Genomic DNA, 20223 nt, shown 5'->3' with positions numbered 1-20223 from the left:
CCGGCAGTACTGCATTAGGAAATTGCATTAAATGTTTAGAGTCCATGAATTGGATCATTTGAAATACAACATAATAGTTTATTATGCTGACGATATTCTGGGGAATCACTTGTTACTTGTTGTGAGCTGCAGGAATGTCAGTTACAAACATTTACAATGTTAGCTCCAACACGTTTATAAAAGCTTACTTTAAAAAAAAAATCTCCACAAACTTGACTGAAATTCCCTGAACTTTATGTAACATCATTTCTAGATTCAAACACAGTTGAATATTTTTGCTAAAAACACGATCGTCTTGGCTGCAGGACTATATCTGCTATGGTATGGATGCCTTTTCTACATCAGCACTGTTGAACGAAGCGAATGCTCATTTCAGTCCAGAAGTTCACTTGAAACTTGCCTCATTGCACTTTATTATATGAGTGCAACAGCTCAAATCTAATATTGACAAAGGTAATATTTATCATCATTAAAAAAGGAAGTTTTGTTTCAGTGGAATTACTGAATTAATGTGAAAATAAGAACTTCAGCATGAATTTATACAGTAAATACACAAAATAGTTTTTTTTTCAGTTTTTTATTTTAGAATTGCAACCTTATCACAACAATTAATGCATTTCTTAAAACACTATTAATGCAACAATTAACAACAGTAAAGAAATCGTGCCTTCAATATAAAAAAATTAAAAAAACAGGAAAAATATGCAACAAATCAGCTATGCTACAAATGACAAGATGATATTTACACCAGTAAATTGATACAGTTGTACTCTGCTAATGCTGTAAACATGTTGAGGATTTTCACACAAACCTAGTTTTCATGAATATTACTGTTCAAAAGACATAAGTGGACACTCAATCATATGTCAACATCACTGCACTCTATTGTGCTGTGTAAGCAATATAAACAGCATGTTCAATACTTGTTGAAAATGAGAAATAAAGGAAATACATCACAAAAAATATATTTTTGTACTAATTAATTCTTACTGAATACAGATTTTTTTAAAGAAAAAATTACAGTAATTCACTATACAAAAAGGTATTCAGAAATTCAGATATGTGTATCAATTTTTCCTATATAATGATTTTAACATGACACTGATCTAAAGTCTCTCATTATCAGGATGATTTTAACAGTTTTTCACACATTACCAATCTTAAAGGATGATAAAACAACTTTAATACCTTCAAAGATTAGAATCTGTCTCCTATCAGACCTCCTACTCCAACAGCTGAAGCTGAGTTCTCCCACCACCTGTTCCGAAGCTCTCTGAAGTGCCATTGTTGGTGAATGAAGCAGAGGAGTTGAGGCTGTGCCGCACCTTTGGATTTCCTATGCAGAACTTGCACAGGATCTCAGCCCGTCGTCTGAATTGGCGGTCCAGGAAAAAGTAGATGGCTGGATTCACACAGCTGTTGAGGAAGGCCAGGCAGCATGAGATGAGGAGCCCGTTTTTATGCCACAACTGAGTATCACAACTCAGATTAGCATTTGAGAGCTGCGAGCCAATTATAATGGCTTTGAAGATGTTGAAGGGGAGCCAGGACACCACAAAGGCCACTATAATGGAAAGGACCATCTTGAGGGAGTGTCTGCGGCGGGCCTCTGCTCGAGGATTTGCAGCAGCAACACAGTGCTTGTTCAGGTGCATGATGATGGTGCCGTAGCAGAGCATGATGATTAACACTGGAAAGATAAAGGTGAGTACCACCATGGTCAAGCTCAGGCCAAGAAACAAAAGTGAGCTGTTATCTTCCAGACAGTAGAGTCCATCGCTGGTCTCCGCCACTCTTCGGTACAACATGGATGGGATGCCAAGCAACATGGAGCTGAACCAGACTACAGCACACGTGACACGAATGCACCCACTAGTTCTGAGGTATCTTGAATCCAGCAATTTCACCACAGCAAGGTAACGATCAACACTCATGCAGGTAAGAAAGGAGATGTTGGAGAAGCGATTCACAGCGATAATGTAGCTGCTCAGCTTGCACAGCATGTCCCCAAATTTCCCAAAGTTCCAGTGGCCGTTCTGGCTGGCAGAGATGGCCCACAGTGGCAGCGTGAGGACGAAGATCAGGTCAGCCAGGGCTAGGTTGATGACAAATGTGTCTACTAGTCGCCCACCTCTTCTCCCTTTGCTTCCCACGATTGAGATAACAAAAAGGTTGCCCAAAAAGCCTGTGAAAAATATGAGGTAATACATCGTGGGCAGAAAGACGTTGGTGCCATGAAGGTTTGAGTCTGGACAATCCACAGAGAAATTAAAGTCACCTGTTGCACTGCTGTTTTCCCCATAATAGTAGTAATCATCATCATATGACTTAATGGTGTAGGCATCCATTCTGAGAGCAAAGATCACTGGCAGGCTCTACAGAGAAGCTGTTGTGTTGTGGTGGTGGAGGTTGATCTAACCATGTCAACATGCTGCTACTTGATATTATGCGTGAAAACCACAGAGAAAAATAGAGATCCTACTTCTGCTCTCTCTTCCTCCCTGCCCTCTCTTTGTCTTTGACTGATGCCTGTGATCATGCCCTTTCAATATCCTGTTGTGTGTAATTCATGTGAGTAATAAACACTGAATATTTCTTTATTTATTTGAAATAATGTCACAATTTAAAGCTTGATGAGCAATCACATCTCTTATTTTACAATGCATAATGGCATCATTATGGGTACAACAGTCCATATGATGGCTAATGGGAAGACAATACAATATCTTTTTTTCACCTATATCATATCATAATATCATAAATTATAGATTTCTTGTTGAAGAAGACTTTAAATGCTAAAATTTGTCACACGACACAAGTGTGTTTGTGTGTGTGTGTGTGTGTGTGTGTGTGTGTGTGTGTGTGTGTGTGTATGTTTAGCTGGGTGTGTGGGTGGGTATGTGTGGGTATGGGTGGGTATGGGTGTGTGTGTGTGTGTGTGTATGTGTGTGTGTGTGTGTGTGTGTATGCATACAGCTACACTGTAGATATTTGCTCACACATGAATGCTCACATTTGCATTTTAAACATAGAAGAGCGCAGATTTCTGTCTCATGTTGCTGCACAGTGTTTAAGAGTCATTTTCTAGTTTCAGGGTGTATTAGATGTATCTGACCAGTAGGGGGCAGGTAAGATTTACTTCTGTTATACATGTGGTGCCCTCCTGCATAAATTCAGGCTAACTGGTTGTGCAGCAAATGTCACCGATCTTCTGCAAAAGAAATTGTTTGCTTCGCTGAGAATTCCCCTCTCATTAGTGAAAACATGTTTCTAGTTCCAGTCAGGCAGGAGGAGGCCGAGTTATGAAATCTGATTTTTTTTGTGCAGCTGTCAGATCCACTCCATTTATAAACTCTTTATAACTGTGTCTCACCGTGTTGTCTTACAAATTCAGTTTTAACAGCCTTTGATTGACTGTTCACCTTTCCCTCTGCATCTCATACAGTATGTTTTGAAGCTGCAGAATTTGCTAAGAAAAGGAAATGTTAAGTGAGTTTTGGCCTCAATGATGCAGTCTTGTGTTAGGACGTCCCTAACCCTAACCCATGTCACGGAGTGAGGTAGTGAATTGTTTTCACTTCAATAACTAAAGATTTAAAATACGCAAATATGTGAAATGTCTTTTTCAGCCATGTTCTCTTCTCACTGACACCTGGGAGCTGATCATGGAGCGACAACCACAGTCTTCTTCCCTTTTTGGATTTAAAGTATTTTGTCCTTGTATTTACTCAGTTTCACCTGTCAGACTGAAGATTTGAACTGGTGACCTCTCAGTTACAAATCCACTTTATTACTATTTGTAGAGGCCAAGCTGCAGTGTATCAGAGAAAGTGAGATTAGAGCCATTAATTAAATTAGAGCTGCAACGATAAATCGATTAGTTGATTTCTGGTTCCAGCTTCTCAAATGCTTGTTTTTCTTTGTCATGTGTGACTGTGAATTGAATATCTGAAGGTTCTGAACTGTTAGTCAGAAAAAAAAACAAGGAAATTGAAAACATCACTGTGGCCTCTAAGAAATCATGAATGTAATAATTTTTTCACCATTCTTTTAACATTTCATAAATGATTAATCAAGAAAATAATCAGCAGATTGATTGATGAAGAAAAAATGTATTAGTTGCAGCCCTAAATTACTTCTTTCTGTTGTGCACAATGAATTAAAGTTTATTTATCTACTCAGCTGTGTAATTCTGTTTCTCAATAGTTTGATTTTCCAATTTTTCCACTCATCTATTTCATGTTTGTCAGTCCTGGAAGCGGTATCCCTCCTCTGTTTGTCTGTGTGAGGTTTCCTTCTTTTCTTTTTCCCTGTTAAAGTTTTTTGGGGGAAGTTTTGTCTTATCTGAACTGATTGAGGTTAGAGGGTTTCATATGTTGTAGAGGCTGTAAAGCCTTTTTGAGGCAAATTTATGATTCATGATTTAGGGCTACATAAACAAAAATTTGACTTGACTATCTTGTCAACTTGCTGTCAGGTAGCTAAATCCTGAAAAGAACAATAGCTTCAGTATGTTGAGTCAGCAGCAGGTGTTAGTCATAACGTGATATGCAGATGAAGTTGTTTTTCTTCATCAGCTGCATGGCGCATACTGTAAAAACCCATGACCATCACAGAAACCAAGCTGTAGCAACCTGCTCGACACTGCCACACTGTGCATCAGCAGCTTCACCAAATACTACACTGGTGACGTCAGAGCTTACATCAGATTTTTAATGTAGCATTGACCCCTGCTCATCGGCATGATCCGAGCAGATCCTCCTTCGGTGACAGATAATAGAGTTTGACAGGACAGAGAAGGCTTTGGCAGACACGGCCATTGTTATAAAGAAGGAAACTGTCATTACGACTACCTCCTCACCGCAGAATAGACCTCAGGAGAAATTAACTCTGAGGTCCAGCTTGCAGCTATTGTGCTGGGGCCGGGCAAGAGTGAGGTTGGAGGACAGGCTACATCTTACAAGAGCCGGCTGCAGAGGCCGGAGAACGCCTCATTGTTCTGCGGGGAGTTTCAGTTAAGAAAGCACGGGGAATGAATGACCTCCTTATAGGATCCCTGCTCCACTTTTCTAACATTGTGCTTTATTCAAACACTCCTTTACTTTGTAGTGTCAAGGTGATGTGTGGATATACTCATCACGCCAGAAAATCCTGTCAGTCCTCATTGTTGGGGTTTGACATCGTTCTCCCTCGTGCTCAGCTGTACCTTTTCCTTTAAAAAGTTTTAATTATTTCTTCTGCATTCTTGCTGCTCTGTCAGTGGAACGCTACATTCCTCTCCTCGAATAAGTGCTGTCTCACTCCAATTGAGCAGAGTAAATGTGAGAGCCAGTGAATGGAGCAGCCTCAATAGGAGAAAATAAACAATTGCATTGGTCCATGGGTGCAGCGGGGGAGAGCGGATGAGAGGAAGGGAGAAAGGCCTCCCTAACGTGCTAAGATTCCCATGGATACTTAGTCCTTTTTCTGTTTAAAGGAGGATCTCGTAAAGTACTTCAACAGTGGATGATTTCTCTTTTCCTTTTACTCTGTTTTTATTTGAGGAGAGAAAGGGAGGTATGCGTCAGTCAGGGTGATTGTTAGACATGTGGGGGGGTCACATGCACACACGTGCGCACTCGTATACACACACAGACACACACCGCACACGCACACACACACACACACACACACACACACAGACACACACACACACACACACACACACACACACACGTACAATTTGCTCCTCACTTGTCGAGTGCAACTTTCAGAAAAGGACTCTATTGTTTGAGTGTGAAAGGTTCTTGTTTTAGTTGTTTAACTAAATCAAAAGTTCCTTCACCACAAAGGATTTCACAACTTCGGTCCTCCATTCTGTGTCATTTTAAGTGGTCAGGGACTTTTAACTGTTCCCTTTTGTTAAAAAAAAAAACTTTACCATTTTAACCCACTTTCCTCGTCCACCGTGTCTGATTTCTGCCTTGATTCAAGTTTATCTCCTTCACCTCCCCTCTGATTTACAGATGCACACACAAACACCTGATCCAATAAAGTTGAGTAACACTTTAACATGGCAAGAGATATACAAGAATACAGGGAGTTAAAGAATGAAGATTAATTGGTCACAGTCACAGTTTGCACATATAAATAATACTAATTTCAGAATATAAAAACAATCCTCTGTCACTTTGCCTTTTCACAAGTACTAACTGTCATGAAACAGCCACTGTCAGGTGTTTGGCCCTCATTTATCACTATTAGTTTGAGTGTGTGACCCCAGCCCACTAATACAATACAAGAGAAAATGTGTGTGTTTGCTGCCTGATCAAAAATTCTAAATCTGTATCGCTAATGACATGCGATAGTGATATCCAGGTGTTGGTACACAGTTATTAAGATAATGCTAGGTGGTTGCATAGTCTTAGAAGGTGGATGTTACAGTAAGTGGTCTCTAAGATGTTCGGTGTGGTCGCTGTTAGTTTGATAGTTGGTTGTTAAGTAGTTGCTTAAGTCTTGGTGGTTTCTTGGATGATATGGTCATTGGTAGGAGTAGGGGGGACTCACAGGTATTGCAACTGTGTGTCCTTGCTGAAGTGTTTTGGATGATTCTGGGTGGTTGCTAGGGAGTCCAGCATAGTTGCTATGGTGTACTATGTATTTGCAGTAGTCACAGAGGTAACACAGTGAGTGTTGGTCAGGTGGTCACTGAGAGAGGGGAATGTTTTTACAGTATGTTGAGCTCCAGGTGTGTGTGTGACTGTAATGATTGAATCACAGTTAAATTTGCTTTTGCTCTGAATGCAGGAGTCATAATTTTCGCTCTTACATTGTGGCTCTAAAAGTATTGTTTTTATTGTCTATATTTTTACTCTATGAGCAACAGCAGACATAGATAAAGATGCTGATATAAAATATGAATTGAAAGAGTTTATATTGCAGAGATAGTATAAAAAGTATGTCTGTGTCTGTGTTGAAAGGTGAATTTCCAGGTGATTTGAAGTCACTGTCATAGATCATAACTCATAGTAAATATAAGCCCTGTTGCTCAGATAAGGAAGGCATAGCAGAGCATTTTATTATATAAATTGTGAATGAGAGCAGTTTAAAGAAAACTTTTTGTTGTTCAGAAAACAGCATCTAGTCCATCTGGGCCCAACTAATTCCTGGTTATGACAGAGCATCATGACTTATGCTACATCACAGTGACTGTAATTTGTGACAACTGCTCAACCACATGCTTCATGGATGATTTATTTGGTTATTTCTTGATTTGTACTGTTTAGTATAGGTACACATTGGCTACCCAGATAATTTCACATCTTTTTATTGTTTTGCCAGTCTACATTTTGCTCGATTCCACAGAGGCCCTTTTACAAATTGGGCATCAGCATCAAAAACTGCCTCCTTAGCGTAGGTTTCAATTCCTGAACATCACACTGACAAAAGCTACTCAATGTTAAACATTGCATGACGGCAAAGAATACTGAACCACGAGATCAACTCTGCAAACCACATTTCAGAGAGGAAACTGAAAGCATGCTAAAATGACTTTGATCAGCTTGTTTTTAGGACAATAACCAGAGAAGCTGTGGTGTAAAGGTGATGAAAGATTATGAGGATAGCGCAGAAGTTAGTGGAACGGAACTACGGATAAACACTGCAGCAGGGCAGCCATTTTGTCCTTTATTTTTTTCACAATTTAAGCAGATTTTTATCTAATCTGTTTTTCTTATGTCATGTCTCTCCTTTGTTTCTGTTTTAATGACTTCTTAGCAAATATGATTCGTTTTTACTGCAAATGTCAAAATAACCAACTTGACTTGACATAAATTGAAAGGTTTCAGTCAAAATGTTTCTCCTGGAATGAAGGTTATCTTCCCATCTCAGAGCATTTAGTAAACACACGACTTAACCACTCAGAGAGGAGTCGTGTTTCATCCACTGTTGACTCCACATGAGAACTAATTGAGTAGCTTGAGAAAAGACAGGAGAAGCCTGTTGGTCAGTTACCCTGCGGCTGGATCAGGCGTGTGTTAAGGGAGACTATGATGGTTAAATGATTAAATTAGAAACCCATTATTGTTGTTGTGCCTCTGACAGCTGGTGGCAGGAGTGTGAAAGACCAGGAAACAGAAAACTTTACAATGACCAAGCTGATTAATTGAAAACAGGCCGACACTATTTTTTCAGGCTGAGATTTTGTCCTTAAAGGATAGGTTGATAATTTTTCATGTCTGCTTTAAAACAACAGTCAGCTGCCCAAATGAACAATGACACATGGTCTTCTTGCTGTAATCATTCCTCTTGTTCATACTGACCATTAGAAGATCCTCCCCAAATGTACTTAATATGCAAGTGATGGGGGACAACATCCACAGTCCTCATTTTGAGAAAAATGTATATAAAAGTTTACTTGAAGCTTATATGAGGCTTCAGCAGTCTGAGTTAGTCAAATCAAGTGGATATCTTCTACAGTTATAGTCTTTTTAGTGAAGAATCCCTCTTTGTGTCTCATCACAGTGTTTCCCTGTTCAGTATAGCAACAAAAAGAGAGAATTTCGCTCTAAAAAGACTGTAACGTTGAAGGATATCTACTTGATATGACTAATTTTGATGACTGAAGCTTCATATTAGCTTCAAATAAACTTTTAAATACATTTTTGTACAGAAGGAAGCTTGTGGATTTTGTCCCCCATCATTTACATTGTATCATGCATCGTGAAGAGATCTTCTAATGGTCAGTATGAACAGGAGGAATGATAACAGCAAGAAAAACCTGTTTCACTGTTCATTTGGGCTCCTGACTGTTGTTTTAGGACAGGGTGTGAAAATTGTGAACTTATCCTTGAATCTACTCCACTTTGATATGACTCTGTCCTGCATATATATAAAGAAAATAAATGTAAATCTAAAATGTTTCGAGGCGCAACATGTTACATGGTTTGTTGTATATTGATAATATACTTTAAAATATTTTAAGTCCTGCATCAGCATCTAGAGGCAGGATGTGGCAACACATGTAAAGAACAAGGTCCAAAGTTAAAAGGCCTCCATGCTCATATTGATGATATCTGTTCAAACTCAGTAAGACATGTTATTTTATCAACACGTACCATCTGACTTAGATCACATAAAACATATCTAATTTTATAAATGTCTGACCATCAAAGTACAGAAACAGTCTTAAAACACTCATTACGTGCAATGAATTTCTGTGTTGTTCAGTCAATAGTGTAATAAATGCTAGATTGAGGTAATTATCATGTCATTATAATGACCTATTCCAGTCTAGACACAAATGAGGCACAAGAGACCTTTGCTACATCAACATTATTGGTGTTGGGTCATAACATCTTACAGTTTTATGTTATGCCTGAGCTTTGTTAAGGACATATTGTATATTCCCGAATGAAAATGTATTGTAATTGCGTTATTGTTTGCACTATCATGATGTTTACATACAATTTATGCTGCAGAGATGTTGTCACTTTGTTGACCTGACTGAACATCATGAATCATGATTTCAGTAATAAATAGTGACAGTTTCACATCCTCATTTTGGATGGTAATGATGGCGAGATCATTTGTAGGCGCTGAAGACTAGACTAGTCTAGTTGATGGGTGAACTGGTCTTACTGGACTGCTCTTGTCTCCCTGGGGAAAGTTTTAGGACCAGATGGTCGCCTCAGTGGGCAGAGATGAGTGTCAGCTGACAGTAAATGATTGTCTCAGAAAGGGGTAAACATGTTATAGCTTGGAGCAAGGTTGTACCAAACAGCATCGAAGGATGTGACATTTCTTTTGATTATTGATCTTCAAAAGTGGGCTGGGATTGGTTTTTGACATTGATCCTCCTCATTTGGCTCGAGGAAGAACATCTGCTGCCAGTCGCGTGTTGATTAGGCAGGAGATGATCTTGTCGGAGGAAGGTGAAAGTCTCAGCTGTGTTCACAATGAAGGAGCCAATCTCCAGGGGAAGAAGAGCAGGCAGGTTCCCTCTGAAGTCAATCCTCATCTTCATAGTTTTATGTATTTTCAAGCTGCAGGTTGTTAACAGAACACAATTGGAGTCATTGGTGCTGGGTACGAGGCCCAGCGACAGGGTGTGTTTCTGTAAACTTGAGCAGCGGAGGAGACGAGCCAGGATGTGTTCCTCCTTTCTTTGGGAGACTGTCTGCATGATTACTGTCAGCATGACCACAAAAGTAACAGTTTTGTCTGTCACATTGCATCCTGGGCTGATGATGAGCCTTTGAACTGCCAACTAAATGTGAAGATAATGTCTCTCACTTCTCCCTATGAGTAAGCACCCCGTTGTGTTTTAACTCACACAGATTTCATTCTCAGCTTTGTTATTAGCTGTGAGGACCTGTTCACATTAGGAGTGTTTTTGGGTCAGCAGGTCAGAGGACAGGCTCACCAAACACCTGGGGGACACAGAGTTCATCACTCAGAGAGCCATTAGGAGCAGAAGGCCGGACCCCCTCGCTCAGGTCGACCAATGATAGGCAGGCGTATCACTTTTAGTCGCAACAGGAAGTGATGAGTCTCTGCAGATGAGAACTTGCATTTGTATTTGAGCTGTTTAGAGGTATGATCATGTGCAAATGGGCACACAGCATGAGCAAAGGAGTATTGTTGATTTTGGAGAGGGATTGTGTTTTTTTGAAAAAAAAAAAAAAAGGGTGGATTCAGAGGTAGGGTTGATGAATGTGTTGATGGTGGCATTTTGATAGGGGTAATTTTGACCTGACAGGGCCCAGGCTCTCTCATGAATCAAAATGTGTCAGCCTGGCGCTGGAGATGGAGAGCCGCTCATTGTGGCTCTGACACCCATGTGAGGGGCTGAGGCTGCTGGGGGTCAAGTGTGACACCTCATTAGGACGATGTTGATTTAGTGTGGCCACAGCGCAACAGACCTCCTCCCATGGGGTATGGAGAGGCGTTTGAGGGAGGGGGTGGGGAGCAGCGAGCACTGGACAGAGAATGGGGGCTACTGCTCTTCATCCGCAAGGCTGTCATCTGACAGCTTGCAAATCACGCACCTAGGTCGCACACACCACCCTACCCCCTCTTTAATTTTCACCCTGTCCCCTAGTTTTTAAACATGCATTTCTTTAAACACAAAGGAACCATGTGTGGTTGTTTTTGGAAGAAATCTATTTTTTTCATGTGTTTTTAGGTAAGGGGCAGCGGTTTGGTCAGTTTTTTTCCCCCCACAGTGAACCCAGGACCCCTGACAGAATAATTCTGACCTTTCACCTTTGATCTTTCGATTTTGAAATTGTTTTCTGTAATGTCAAGATTACTTCTGACAAGCTGCAGCAGTGCTCTCAGCTCAAGTGCAAACTCATTTTAGGAATGAGAGTCTAAGGTTTACAAGCACCCTACTCTTAGGTAGGTTTCTGTGTATTATTACAATATTATTATTATACCATATTATCATTTGTTTTAAGAGGGTTATACTTGGAAAAGCTTTTCTTTTCTGTCAGATAAACTTAAATTGTTTATTAATTATGTCAAAAGTTGGAGTACTTTTACTTAATTGTTTGAACTTCATTTTAAGAGATTGAGTTTATTCTCTTTTGTACTTATTCTGTCTATGTGCACCTTGCCAAGCTGTCTCTGGTTGTTGGTTGGTGGTCAATATAATAGATAGATATAATTACAAACTGATTATTTTCCTTTATTCAAGACTTCAAATTAGAGGACAGAACAAACAACAATTTTAGATTTCATGACCTCATGTTAATGATTTAAGGATTTGGAGAATTGTTGTATCAGCATGTTCACCTATCAAGTTTAAAAGGAGGAATTTTATCCATTTTTGTTGTAAAGTTATGACAGAATCTATAAGTATAAACTGTGAATGATGTCTTTGAATGGAAGTTGGTTTAAGTTGCTTCACAAAGTGGTAATAATTTATAAATCCACATCAATATACACCAGTAAGTGTAGAGCCACCTATTTATAACAGCAGCTGTTGTTGACATATCAATATAAATTTGTTGCTACAACTGGATATTTGATCAGGTTATTTTTAAATATATTTTGTTGAGGTTTTGTTGATGTTTCTCTGAAAGCCCAGAAATCACATCAGCTTGTTTTTCTATTGATTAAAACAAAAGTTAAACCTTTAGAAAATAATAGCAGAACGATGGCAGGATGAAGCAAATGTGAAGGCTGAAGTGTGTTTGAGACTAATTTAAACTTTGACCCTTAGTTGTAGTGCCCCCATCTGGCCAACTTATGATACTGCAGCCACTTGAAGTTGTGCAGCTACAATTCCTGCAACTGCAAAGTTTCATCTTTGCTAATTTGTGCAAAATTGCACCTGACAATGAGAACAAATTCTGGTAAAACAATACTTAAGTCATGCAACATCGATGTAACAATATATGATTGATGGCTAATATGGACATTATTTAAATGTCAGCATTTAAATTGTGTCATGTAAACAGTTACAAAACATTATGATCAATTATATCCATTATTCTTTGCTTTCTGTTTAGGTGACTGATTCACTCATGTCAACTGATTTTTTCTCCCTCTAATTTCCTCTCTGTTATTACATCCCAGTTTTAATTACACCACAAAGCCACACACTGCTGGACTGTCAGTGCGTCACACCGACAGCGGATTCACTGGGAAAATGAATGTCTCTCTTAATGTCTGCGACTGCTTGAATTTGATTACGCCGACTCTGAGACATTGACCAAATGTCAAAGCTGGTCACTGTGCAGGCCCCCCCTCCATCCCCCCCCTCCTCTTTCTGCACCACACAAAAGACATTACGTAGCCCTTTTTTGCATTAACCCATCATGCATACCTAAATCCAAAATTATGGAAAGCATTGAGCTAAATGAGTGTATCAGAGAATGCATAAATAATGAATGAATCTTAATTCTGTGGTCATTTATCATTCAGTAAGTAAAGACAATGATTTTTTTTTTGGGGGGGGGGGGGGTAGTAGTATTTGAGATTGTGTTATTTACACACAGGATTCTCACAAAAAAACTAGCAGATGCATTTGAATTTAGTAAGTAAAATTAAAGTAAGTAAAATAGTCAATAAACCTGACCTTCTTCACTCCCTTTCTGTCTCAGAGACGTCCAGGCACACACACACACACACACACACGCACTCACAAACAAAGGTGTAGCAGGCCATCTGTCTTCGGATCTGGGAAAACAATGAAGGCTTCGTGACACTTCACAGATTTCCCTCTAAATGCCTAACACTGCTGCAACAGATATCTCCTGTTTTTGTCGCCACTGCTGTGCGTGTGATCATTCACTTTTATTCCCCAAAAGTTGCAGAAATTGTATTTGTCACCCACTTATTAATAAATCCCTCTGGCCCGAGACTGAATGATTTATGAATGCTGTTATAGCCGATGTCACAGTCCACTTTTGTTGCCATTGAGATTTTACTCATTAGTCTGAATAATAACTGTCACTAATTCAAGCTGTTCTCGAATGGCTTTTTGAATAGAAAGAGAGGGAGAGAGTGCGAGTGAGAGAGAGGCAGCAATAGAGAGGAGAGAGGCCTGAGAGATTAACTCCAGTGAGCTCACTCTGAGAGGCCCAGGAACGGCTGAATATTGTTCTAGTGGGAGGGGGGTGTTGGGGAGGGGGGGGAGAAAGGAAAAAAATCCCTATGCAGCCAGAGAAATGAACTTGATGATCTCAGGGGGGCGGGGGGAGGATCACCATTCCTTGCTCCTGACAATCAAAATTAGATTGGCCAGCACTGTGTCAACACTAGCCTCAGTTAAGGCATGACAGGGGAGGGAGGGAGGGCAACCCCCCCGTGGGTGTTTGAGAGTTTGCCATGTGAACTATGGAGACCCCACAGTGCCTTTCACTGACTGCTCAGGCCTCAAAGAAATCCACAACCCCTTTTTTATTGGCCAGCACTGTAACCGACGGCATCTCAGCCCAGAGTTCTATATTTTGGCAACTCGTTATTGCTGTTTTTGCTGCCGCGTTTCATTAAACCCTAAAATCTGCATTGCTGGGTTACAATCTGCGAGGCTTGTGTAACACAACACATTTATTAACACTGTTTATAATCGATGGAGCATTGCTGCTTTCAATTCTTCTTTTCTCTCTCTTTTTTTTCTTTAGCTTGTGTGAACTTTTAGGGTCTGCTGACCGCTGACGTCTTGTACATAATCATAAATACATCAAAGCTACATGAAAAAATAATGAAACATAACTTGTGAAGGCAATTTACACTGATTCTTATACGTCAACCAAATGAGAAATTGTAAATACTTGAAGCATTTCAGTCTCAAATTATGCAAAAAAGCCTCCTGGAATGTGACAATCAAGCAACAAAGAGTAGTTCATTTATACTTGTAAGGCAAATATTAAAAAGTATAACAACATACATACTCTGCAATGTGTGAGATCATCATACCTCAATATCTCAAGGTGTATGTGGGACATGCAGTACAAATGTGTTCATAAATTGTTTTATTTGTTTTATTGTTGTTTTCTTGTCCTTTTCTTACACATCTATATGGATGTGTGTGTGAAGGAGGGCTGAGACTGATCAAGGGTTGTGTTTTTGGAGGTTTGATCAGTGACCTGGAATATTTCCAGGTGTGTGTGTCCAGCCCTACCACATTAGAGAGGGAGTGCAGCTGTGTCCTTGTGTAACCTTCTCATTTTTTTTAATTATATCATCTCAGTGAATTTGATCTGAAACCATTCAAGAGGAAAAACCAAACGCTTTGTCAGTGCTTCACATTATAAGAGCAGAGCATGTCTTTTTTGTTTTATGCATGTGTTTTGTTTATTGATTTTCTGAAGGGTTACCTACAGTGATAACATCAATAATATTAACAGCACCCTGTATGATATTTCTGCGTTTTAACATGCAATCACTGTTGTGCTGCAGATTGAAGAAGTTGTTCCAAAAAAGGAGGCAGATTTAGGATTATTACCAGGACTGCAGCGGCAGGAGCTACAGGATGACAGCACGGGACAAAAGGTTTTGTTTTTCACTCTTGGGCTGATTCCTGTTGTTGCCAAAAGAGAGATGTCCGACTGACTTTCAAGTAATCACACACTGCTGAGAGGAGCATTGAAAATAAGTGGATGGAATGTGCAGATTGCTGTTTACTGGCAGAGCAGAAGGAGGTGTTTCATGTTTTCATTTTACCTGTGAGAACCAGAAAAGAGGACTTATTTCTCACATCTCACACTCCTGCAAGAATATACATTTTGTTTGGTTTATGTTTTGGTCTTTGACACATCTTCCATTTAAACTTTTGTAGTTTTAATATTTTAAAATGTTCAACTTGATTTGTTGCTTTTGCATTGTATGTGTTTTAACACTGTTGCAGTGTCTTTAAAAGATTGTGTTTTGTCGTGACGAAACATTTTGTAAATAAGATAACTTTGATCCCACTTTTAAAATACTCTTTTGCTGTAAACTGACAAAATCTACATGAAATGCTGCTATTTTTACCTTTGATTCAACTAAATACATATTTTTATACATTATTCTTATTCTACAACATAAATTAGAAGAGGATTTGTCACTGTTTCTTCATAGCATATGGAAATGCCCACTTGTGCTCTACATTTAGATTATTTTTAAAATCAATTAAGATTTAGTTTCTGCCTATTCTTGAATAAATGTAACTCATCCTTGTTTTGAAATGAATCCTTTTCCTAGCACTATTGTCCATCTATCAGCACTGGGACTCAGGTCCAAATACTGCTGAATCTTTAATTGTGTTGAAATCATAAGATAGGTTAGGATAAGATAGAAATGGTCCCACTGCATTAAAACACCAAAAGGTGTAAAGATGTGAGTATAATTAAGACCTTTGTTGCTTCCTTTTTGGGCCCGACTGTTAGAAAGGAAATCCTCCAGGGTAGGGGTGGTCGTCTTGTCCTCAGGTATACTCTCAAATCGGTGGGACGGTACGACAACATGCCCCCGGCAAGGCAGGCAGGAGTGTCAGCCAGGCCCACCGGACTGCAGCTCACCACCATCTACAGCAGAGCCATGTAATCGTCGGCTTTGAACCAGATGGTGCGCTGGGAACACAAAAGAGTGACAGCTGTCATTCACAGGACATAAGAACCACAAGCCACTGCAGTGATTTAATGATCTCAAATTCCACAAAAATCCACATGTAGATTTAAACCATGGGATTTCCTCAGTAGTATGTTGTTGTAAAGTGAATTTCCTGTAAAATATAACTGGATTACTTCCCTAAAAGTACATAATCTTTAGATTTTTTTGCTAATTTGTAAGTGAAATGAGGGAGCACATTTTCTACATCATCCTGATGTTGTGCTACGAAAACACCAAAAACACTGTAAGGCTGTTTAGTATACATTTAGTATTACTACAATTAACACTAAACCGGGTAAAGATTGCTACTGCCAATACAATAACAACAGTGATGTAACATGTTGTGATGTTTTTCCTCAATACTTTCTGAGATGTCAAGGTTAAAACATACAGCTAAAAAGTACTGGATCAAAATATGTTGAGACTACAGGATAAATAAATCTAAATAGACTTACACATAAGAGAAAAAGCAAACAAGATATCAGTTATATGAGGCAAAGCTTATGTTGCACTTAAAACAACTTATTTGAGATTTTGAACTCAGTTGGGGAGGGAAGATATATGACAAAGAATGAGCTGAAACAACTATTTTAAAAACTACTATAACAAATGAGATACTGAATTCATTCACTCTCAAAATATAATTTTTGTGTTGTATTTCCCCAAATATGAATATGAATAATTTAATTTAAGAGTTTATAGTCACTTTAAAAAGGTGGAATTGATTAGATTTTGTTCTCACCAAAAAAATTCACTGTTATAGTTTGTTGTTGATTTGAAGATTTCATGAACTTTGTGCGGCTGCATCGTCTCAAATCTGGCGTCTCCGCTATTTATTTTATTGTCATGTGAGATTCTTTCATCCAATAAGAGTGTGTGTGATCTTTCCTGAACAGTTCCCCCTCTCTAAACACTGACCAGCTAGCGAGCCAGACAAAAAGGTGTTACTGATGACTGTGTCCAGCAATTTAAGCTATTCAGTGCTGCCCCCAATTCACCTTCTTTCTTAACTTTATGGCTATAATTGCCATAAAGCTCCTCCCAAATCCTCCCAGCCCCCACCGGGCTTTCTTGAGGGCTTTGTGACATGTTCAATATTCCCATCGGACTGTACTTCCAAAAGCGCCTCCCTGGCATAGTTTAGTCTTTATTTAATGAAGCTGGGTCAGAGGTCATCATGTTAGCAGTCTTAAGGCCTTGGGTGCAGCATTCAGCCTCTAACACTTCACGTCCAACTTGTACAACTAATCCTTATGTGCCAAAACAATAAAAAACATCCATCAATGTCCTCCCTTGTCTATGTAGGGCGGGTATGACTGATGATGTGTATGGCACATTGATGCACTTGAGGGGCAGGGGACTGTGTGAATGTTTGTTTATGTCGAGTGAGGATTTGTCAAAAGGTTTATGTCATTGCTGGCATCAGTCTCCTCGAGCTTGTACTGGGTGGTCTTTGTCTGTTTGCATCCATAAAGAGCTTCGTTCTCACTCTCATTTGTCCCCTATTGATTCTCTAAATTAGGTTGATGAGAGGCCCTCCTATCAGGTGCCATATTAATTGGGTCAGGCTAGATCTTATATGAAATCCAAATAATGGCAACCCGAATCCCAACACTAAACCTTTGTCCTCTGAATGCTCCCTTTGAATCAATCAATCAATCAATCAAGTTTATTTGTCACATGTAATCATATAAGGTTCATGCCGTCTCTGCTGCCTGTTACTGTTTTCCAAGAATCATCTATATGGCTGTGTTAGTGTGTGTGTGTGTGTGTGTGTGTGTGTGTGCTTCTCAAGGTGTGGGAGACAGGGCTGTAACTACAATTGAGGACAATAAGGAAATGTCTTCTGCACTGATATTATTTTATGTACTTACTTATTAATTTGTGTGTTTTAGCAACCTGTGAGAGTTTACATTGTTGGTGGGTATTTTATAAGCTGATTCCAGTCATTCATTATGTTTAAATTTGTCTATTTTTAGGCCAACAAAACAATAAATAAACAAGTTTCAGCATTTCTCTCCCACTATTTTATTCCTGCCAGTTTGGGAGAAGGTTTTGAAACACCATTCATTTTGTTACATTATAATTTATTTGAAGTACTGTATAAATGTTTGAAAAGAACAATCGAAGTAATTAAATGAAGACCTTATTTTTGGTGTCTGGTTAAAAATTTCTCAGAATGATTGGGGGTAGCGTTGGGGAAACCTCAGTATTTCTGAAATCCTGGACCAAACTTAGCCTAGTTATGGCAGTTTACCAAGTGGAGATTTACGCATCACTAAATTAAAACTGATTGCACCACACAAACTAGATCTTACATGCAGTAGAGCTGTTATTAAATATTTACACTCAGTAATTGCCAGGTGTAACAGTCGCATAGCTAACTGTAGCCAGCTGCACCAGATGCTCATAACTTAAAACTTAACTTCAAAAGTCAAGATCTGACAGTATTTACTAAGTGGAGAATTACGCATCACTAATTTAAAACATGTTTCACCAACAACTTCGTACATAGAGACAGTTGGTGATTTGTTAACAGGGGGGATGGCCCAATGGGAGAGTTGGGGTTAGGACTGCAGGATTATCATATAGGCCTGGCCTAATTCTTGATGTTATAATGTGATTATAATTCCGTTTAATATAACTGCTATTAAACTAAGTACATGTTTTGTGTAAGCCTATTCTTTTACTGGATTAAGCATTTTAATAATGCTTATTTTTCAAAACACACCATAGTTTTGATGTTCTAAACTTTACTTCAAATTATGTAACTGTAGCAGCTGAGCGCGGTGCGGTCAGTGCAGGTTAATTTCACATTACCTGCTCCACTCGCAGTTTACACCAAACATCTATAGTAAAAACTCTATCTGAAGTCATGTCTCTCCTAAAATATTTTCTTACGGAGGTGTCTTAGTCTTGGGCTGTATTTTCAGCAGCAAAGACACTACTGAATGATCATAGAAATATTATAGGAATACTACAAGCAGCAGTGTGTCTCTATGATTCTCTCGCTCTTCCATGACTACATGTTGCTACTTGTCACTTTGATCGTGAAGGTGACACTACTCTATAGAGTTTATAGGCTACAATATAGTATAGAATTGAGTGTTTATAGTATATAGTTTAGAGAGTATTATAGAACCACGATGAAACTGACAGAAGGACAGGACTGAGAAAACAAGTCGCAATTACAAATCCGTCTGTTACTTCAGCACCACGGACAGAGCCATGTATTTATCAATACACAGCACAGTTAGGCTACTGATATTTCGGAGCCATGGTCAGGGCCATAGATCCTAACTTGCACAAACCTCAGTCAGATAAAGGATCAATGAATCAGGCAGACTAGCCCTCTGGAACCGAATGTAACGTTGACACTGCGCTACACCATAATCTACAAAACATTAAATAACTTTGGAACTCTGGAAGAGCACCAAAATTTATATATCATCACATTGTCTACTAAAAAAAAAAGCCCAGGTCAATGTGCAAGTAAATGGCTGTAACTAACTGAGAAAAAGGTAGATTTGCACCAAACTTCACATGGAGCTCCAAAACACCTAAATACAACTTTTCACATTGAAAAAACAAAAATTCCCTGGTTGACTACGGAGTAATTCAACAAGACAAGTTTTTTTCACTGGGTGTTTTTTTTTTTGTTAAATATGGTATGCTAACACAGTGGTTATGCATGATGGTGACTTAACACTGCACCAGAAAGAAAGGGCAGGTTCCCCTGAATCATATGATGTATAATGCTTGATACTCACTGAAAGATTAAGCTCAGAATTGACAAAAATATAAAACTATGTCCAAGCGATTCTTTGTCTATGTAGGTTTTACCAGAAGATGGAGAAGGGGAATGGCAGATTAACAAAGGGGATGTATATTGGTCATTTTGCTAACAAGGGGTATGACATAAAGAGATAAAATATTTACATCCAACAATTGCCTAGTGTCACCTGGAGTATTGTTGACAGATCTGACACTTCTAATCTAATTACTGTTTAATAATGATGTAAACTTGTAAATTATTTAATTAGATTTAACAAAAATAACATATGCAAATTACAAAATGCCAATAACATTAGACTAGACCAAATAATATTAGTTGACTATATCTTAGCTCAGCATAATCTGGTA

At 38.9% G+C, this 20223-nt stretch overlaps 1 protein-coding gene across 1 annotated transcript; it reads right to left on the bottom strand.

Moving 5' to 3' along the window:
* Positions 1–561: 561 nt before the first annotated feature.
* gpr25 (G protein-coupled receptor 25) lies at positions 562–2469 on the bottom strand. The gene has a single exon (XM_044349864.1). The coding sequence runs from the start codon at positions 2346–2348 to the stop codon at positions 1224–1226; it is 1125 nt and encodes a 374-aa protein (XP_044205799.1). The 5' UTR covers positions 2349–2469; the 3' UTR covers positions 562–1223.
* Positions 2470–20223: the final 17754 nt, after the last annotated feature.

This window comes from Thunnus albacares, chromosome 4 (assembly GCF_914725855.1).
Source record: "Thunnus albacares chromosome 4, fThuAlb1.1, whole genome shotgun sequence".
Lineage (NCBI taxonomy): Eukaryota > Metazoa > Chordata > Actinopteri > Scombriformes > Scombridae > Thunnus > Thunnus albacares.
The sequence above is the reverse complement of the archived record's forward strand: the minus strand, read 5'-3'. Positions and strand labels throughout refer to the sequence as shown.

Bases quoted from the DNA above. Each gene is read 5' to 3' on its own strand.
- gpr25 (XM_044349864.1), bottom strand. From the start codon at position 2,348: ATGGATGCCTACACCATTAAGTCATATGATGATGATTACTACTATTAT.